This window comes from Rhinopithecus bieti, unplaced genomic scaffold (genome assembly GCF_001698545.2).
Source record: "Rhinopithecus bieti isolate Rb0 unplaced genomic scaffold, ASM169854v2 scaffold_20891, whole genome shotgun sequence".
In the NCBI taxonomy this organism is placed as follows: Eukaryota; Metazoa; Chordata; class Mammalia; order Primates; family Cercopithecidae; genus Rhinopithecus; species Rhinopithecus bieti.
In genome coordinates this window covers 1,060,710-1,067,338 of record NW_016810137.1, presented here as the reverse complement: position 1 = coordinate 1,067,338, position 6,629 = coordinate 1,060,710, and the positions used below count along the sequence as shown (strand labels likewise).

At 37.2% G+C, this 6,629-nt stretch overlaps 1 protein-coding gene across 1 annotated transcript in view; it reads right to left on the bottom strand.

Moving 5' to 3' along the window:
- Positions 1–455: 455 nt before the first annotated feature.
- WEE1 (WEE1 G2 checkpoint kinase) overlaps positions 456–6,629 on the bottom strand; it is a 19,138-nt gene continuing 12,964 nt past the window's right edge. The window contains 6 exon segments of the mRNA XM_017891460.1: positions 456–1,769; positions 3,651–3,677; positions 3,679–3,794; positions 3,886–4,056; positions 4,982–5,067; positions 5,156–5,251. Of these exon segments, the coding sequence (XP_017746949.1) occupies positions 1,616–1,769; positions 3,651–3,677; positions 3,679–3,794; positions 3,886–4,056; positions 4,982–5,067; positions 5,156–5,251 (650 nt within the window). The 3' untranslated portion in view covers positions 456–1,615.

Here is a 6,629-nt window from a genome sequence, read left to right as displayed (position 1 = left end):
GCTACTTGGGAAGCTGAGGCAGGAGAATCGCTTGATCCCAGGAGGTGGAGGTTGCAGAGAGCAGAGATCATGCCACTGCGCTCCAGCCTAGGTAACAGAGTGAGACTCTGTCTCAAAAACAAAAACAAAACCTCCCCAAAGTTTTCTTCAGTGAATCGTATTACTTAATAATCTGAAGATATTTTAAATTACATCATGCTACATTTCTAGCAAGTCACATGCATAACATGCAATGTGATATAAAAATACTAAACACTTATGACAAAATACATTCAAAGTTGATGGGTAAATTTTTCTTCAATGGCAAAATGTAGCTTTGTTCTAAAGCCCACCACAAAATTCCATATTCAATCAAAATGTGCCCTCTGCTTTTATAATAGTATATTATACACACTATACATTTTATAGTATAGTGATAATAGAGATAAAATATTAGAAAACAGGCATCACAAGGATTTAGACAATTAAGGTAAGCTCAGAGTGACTTTTAATATGCCAATCAATGTTAATAAAACACAAGTCAAAGACAAGTGCAAACATGTTTTAGACCAAAATTAATGAGAAAACAAACAATAGACAATGTTTTTCAACATCTGTTAGCCAGTATTATTAGTCAAATGGCTAATCAGATAAAATATATTTTGTGAAAAACTTGGAATGTCAGAAGTCATTCTGGCATTTCAAACAGCTATATACAATATGACGAAGATCAGTTTATATACACAAATATTGAAGAGAAACCGGGCAAAACATTTAAAAACAGACTAATAATACAATCAAGTACAAAACTTGGGGGGAGACATTTTAAAAGAGTCAGGGAAGGACATTACCAGAACAAGTTACAAAACCAGTAATTATTATACTACATTAATACAGCATTCCAAAGGGGGGAAAGGGTGCATTTTTCCAATGCACTAGCTTCAAAGTTCAAAGGAAAAAAAAAAGGCAAATAGCTGCTTTTCATCAAAAGCAGCTATACATTTCACATAATTGTTTCAAAAAGAAGACCTATTAACAACAATGATTGTTTAATGCTACAAGTTTACAGCAAAGACAAAACTAAAATAGCAGCAAATTCACAAGGCAATACTTCCACAGAATCATCATCCCATGGCTCATGCAATGCCTACAAAGTGCTCCCAGTGGGATATACAAGTCTAATTCACAATTTAAAAAAAAGAAATACAAGATGGACACACAGGTACACTGAAGGCTGAGTAGTAACAAGTCTTTTAGCATGTCCCTTTTCAAAGGGAGAGTATGTCTGTAACAAAGCCCTTGACTACTTTTTACAGGTCACTACAGGGAAAGACACCTTCTATTACAATGCAACAGCAAACTATAAGCAGCACACCACCACAGTGGTTAACCCTGGAAAGGCTGGTGTAACATCCAACAGTGACACATCCTACAGAAGACAGACTGGTAAGATTAGATGAAAGCCTGACATAGCAATGGTCAAAATACAGCTTTCAACTGTAATTCACAATAAAAGTCCTAATCAGTAAAACTACTGACACCAATCAAAAAAGTAATTGCAAACTGGATTCTATCAGTGATTTCAACCTAGCTTCCTCTTGTCACAGTGTTCAGGGGGAGGTGGGAAATGAGTAGCTCAGTATATAGTAAGGCTGACAGAGCGGTTCATTTTCTTTCCAATAAGTCGAGATGTTCTATTACTCTGGGTGGTGGACCTAGTGGCCATCCGGTCAGTGAAGAGTGCTCTTTCCTCAGCTGCAGCTTTTGCCATCTGTGCTTTCTTGAGTTCTCTGACATAAAAATAGAAAACAAGGTATTATTCTTAGGAAGAGATCCTAAAAAACTAAACACAAACTATATTGTCGATTGGGAGATATTTGCCATCATTATTCTAAGACACAATTGAAAAATAAAACATGAAACTGAAGCTTCTATTAAAACAACTTAAATTTATTAAATTATTTTGCGCTTTTTGAATTAAAATATCACATATACTTGAAAACAAGTAGTAAAGATGCTAGTAATGACTTTGGTTCTTATAAAATAATTTGAGCTGGATGTGGTGACTCACGCCTGTAGTCTCAGCTACTCGGGAAGCTGAGGTTGGAAGACTGCTTGAGCCCAGGAGTTTGAGGCTGCAGTGAGCTATGATTAGCGCCACTGCACTCCAGCCTGGGTGACAGAGCAAGACCCCATCTTTTTAAATAAATAATAATAAATAATTTCCAGACAAACCTATCCCCAGTAAAAAAAAAAATTAAAATAAATAATAATTTCAAAACTCCAATTTATATTGCGAATCTATCCTTACATAACAGAGATGAAAGGAACACTTTATTTCCTATTTGTATGAACTATGATGGATATCAAACTAGTGACAAGTAAACCTCTTAATATACACTTTTTAAAATTTAAATTTTTTTTTTTTTTTTTTTTAGAACGGGTCTTGCTCTGTCACCCAGGCTGGAGTGCAGGGGCCAGACCTCAGCTCACTGCAAGCTCCGCCTCCCGGGTTCACGCCATTCTCCTGCCTCAGCCTCCCGAGTAGCTGGGACTACAGGCGCCGCCACCTCGCCCAGCTAGTTTTTTGTATTTTTAGTAGAGATGGGGTTTCACCATGTTAGCCAGGATGGTCTCGATCTCCTGACCTCGTGATCCGCCCGTCTCGGCCTCCCAAAGTGCTGGGATTACAGGCTTGAGCCACCGCGCCCGGCAAATTTAAATATTAAATCTTAATACTTAACATAACCTTTTCAAGTCAGTGTTATTAGGTTAAAAGCAAAATGGTTGCAATAAATAAAAAAATTAGAAATGTGATCTGTGGTAACTTAATGTTCTCTAATATTCTCTTTTCAATAACCTTTACCATTGCAACCAGTTTTTCGAAAATATCCAGTCATGAAGTCAAATATGAGAATCTTCATTCAGGATAAAAAGATTTAGCCAGAAATTAAAAACATATGTATAAGAATCATCTACTAACCAAAATGACATTAATTTCATCCTTTCATAAAATAAGAATAGAATGTTTCAAGGACAATATTAATTTTTGGTGACAGTCTGGGAAGAAAACATTGGTATAGGCTCACTTAGCTTTTACTACCATTTATGGCTTGGGGACTATCACCACTTGCAAATATATGTTAGTCTCAACATTTTTAAAGTTCATAATTTGAAAGTTTAGAAACAACACAAATTTAATAGGTCAAATACTAATTTATGGCAGAAGTCCCCAAGCTTTCACTGTATAACAACATATAGAACTACTGGAGCCGGGTGAGGTGGCTCACTCCTATAATCCCAGCACTTTGGGAGGCCAAGGCAGGTGGATGGTTTGAGCCCAAGGAGTTCAAGACCAGCCTGGGCAACATGGCAAAACCCCATTTCTACAAAAATATAAAAATTAGCTGGGTGTTGTGGCACGCATCTGTGGCTCAGCTACTCAGGAGGCTGAGATAGGAAGATAGCTTGAGTCCAGGTGGTGGAGGTTGCAATGAGTCATGATAGCACCAGTGTACTTCAGCCTGGCAAAGTGAGACCCTGTCTCAAAAAACAAAAAACACAAAAAACCACCACACCCTTGGTTGATAGAAAGCTTAAATCATCTCTCATTAAAATTTGAGAATCAAAGCAAATGAAAAAGTAAAAGAAAACATAAAATCCTTACTTACTTTTGTAAAAGTGAGTTTTGAATTTTCAGCATTCAATTCTATTCGTAATTGTTCTGCACTCTTTCTAGAAGCGGACAGCAATACTGAATGCTTTACCAGTGCCATTGCTGAAGGCCTTCTCTCTGGATCTGGATGAATCATAACCTTGAAAAGAGAAGTAAAATTAAGGTACAGACATGCATTTAATAAAACATAGAACCATGTCAATAAAGGGCCTCATATATAAAATGCTCACTTTTAGCAACTCTGTAAATTCTTGGGAAAGCACTTGTGGTATCCGAGGTAATCTACCCTGTCTGATTTCATGCCATTGATCTCCATTTCTAGGAAGAGGTTCAGCACCAGCAGCACATACCACTGTGAGGGCAAGCGCAAAAATATCTGCTTTTGGTAGATGGGTGTAATTCTGTAAAATTAAAACAATTTTTTTAAGGAATGTAAACATGGTCAAAATAAAACAAGATTACACCTCAAAGATGACTTAGGTGAAAAATAAGACTTAATCAAAATGTCTAACATCACATTTAAGTTTGGGACCTATTCAGAGAATAAATTGCTAAATTTGGGGAGGTTTATTTTTTAAATTACAAAGTAATATACACTCTTAGGGGGAAAATGCACACACATATAAAAAAGTAAATGCCTTTTCTTTATCAACAGCTCAATTCAACTCTCAAAAGAAACCCCTCTACCTCTAGGGATTCATATGCAAACACAAAACACGTAGAAACACACTGACAAGTTGCAAATACACACATACGTGATAAATCAAACATATATATATATACATATTTACAAAGAACAATGGGATCAGACAATTACACTTTAAATTTTCTTATTCTATTTTCATTCAAAATTTTACCAAGAAATACTTTGTCACACTCTTTTGAAACTATATGCCATACTAAAAACTATGTGCCATAATTTACTTAATCATTCTCTTATTAGTAAACACTTATTTACATTGTTCTCAACTTGTGTTTGTATATGAATATGTCTACAGGAAAACTCCTAGAAGTAAAATTATGAGTCAATGAGTACATGATTTTAAATATTAATGCAATACTAATACTCTGATTTCCAAAAAGGATATGCCATTTTAAGGTTCCACCAGTGGTGTATGAGAACATATTTTTTACCACAACTCCATTATAAATCTTTGCCTTCATGACTTTTTGCTAATTAAATGCCCTCAGATGATGGTTTAGATTGTATTTCCCTTCTATTAGTTAACTTAAAAGTTTAAAATATCTGAATTTCTATTATTCTATCAACTGCTAAGTGTTACAAAGCAAACTAGCAAACTATGATTAAGGGAGAAGAAAAATTACCTCCTGTAAAACTTCATTTGCAAGAAAACGACTATCACCCTCTTCAACTTGTGGACTAGAGATCCTTGTTACATGTCCAAGATCACCTGGAAGTATTGAAAAAAATACAGTGAAAAGCAAAAACAAAAAAGCCTTCTCTTTATTTTAAGGTAGTAATCTGGTTACCTTTCTTACCTATTTTAAATATAACTTTGTTAGATGCCCAATCATCTTCGTCTCCTTCTTCAGAGGCAGCATTTGGGATTGAGGTTCGAGATATGAAAATATTACCTGTCAAACAGTTAATTATGTAAGCCAAACTAACAATTAATAATAAAGCCAGAGTTCATAAACAAGATCATATTCCAAAATCATCCAGAATGCTCTTTAAAATGCTGATTCTCAAGTTCTAGCCCAAACCCATGGAATAAGCATCTCAGGGAATAGAGACCAGGGTTATATTTGCTGGGAATTTTTTTTTTTTTGAGAAAGTCTTGCTCTGTTGCCCATGCTGGAGTGCAGTGGCATGATCTTGGCTCACTGCAACAAGGGTCAAGCAATTCTCATGCTTCAACCTCCTGAGTAGCTGGGACTACAGGCACATGCCACCACATCTAGCTAACTTTGATATTTTTAGTAGAGATGGGGTTTCGCTATGTTGGCCAGGCTGATCAAACTCCTGGCCTCAGGTGATCCTCCAGCCTTAGCCTCCCAAAGTGCTGGGATTACAGGCATAAGCCACCACTCTGGGCCTCTGGGAATATATTTTCCAGCCTATCACTGATCCTAAACACTTTAAACTGGATGAGGCCCTTGTCTTCTGCACATTACTCTTCAGCAAAAAAGGTAATATCAGTAATTTGTGAAATTCTGTGAAAGCCCAAATTTTAATGTAGTGCTATAAGGCTGGTGTGAACAGAATGAGTCATTTAGCCAGTGAGTCTGGCTGACCATACAGCATCTACCTTGCAATATGGCTTTGTGATTCACTATTTCCTACTGTATACATATTACCTTTTTCTTCAAATTCAGGTAAGATCATGATTAACATGAGCTTTTAGTGGCAGATTTTAATAGTTTTATCAGTATAGTATTGGCCAGGTATGGTGGCTCAAGACTGTAATCCCAGTGCTTTGAGAGGCTGAGGCAGAAGGATTCCCTGAGACTTAGAATTTGAGACCAGCCTGGGCAAGATAGTGAGACCCTATCTCTAAAAAAAGAAAAAGAAAAAATAAAAATAGCTGGGAATGGTGGTGCACGCCTGTAGTCCCAACTACTTGTGAGTCTAAGGCAGGAGGTTCATTTGAGCCCAGGAATTCAAAGTTGCAGTGAGCTATAATTGCACCACTGCATTCTAGCCTGGGCAACAGAGTGAGACTATCTTTGAAAAATAAGGCTGGGAGTGGTGGCTCACACCTGTAATCCCAGCACTTTGGGAGGCCAAGGTGGGTGGATTACTTGAGGTCAGAAGTTCAAGACCAGCATGGACAGCACGACAAAACCCCGTCTCTATTAAAAATACAAAAATTAGCTGGGCATGGTGGTGCACGCCTGTAATCCCAGCTACTAGGGAGGCTGAGGCAGAAGAATTGCTTGAACCTGGGAGGCGGAGGTTGCAGTGAGCCGAGATCACACCACTGCACTCCAGCCTGGGTGACAGAGCGAGACT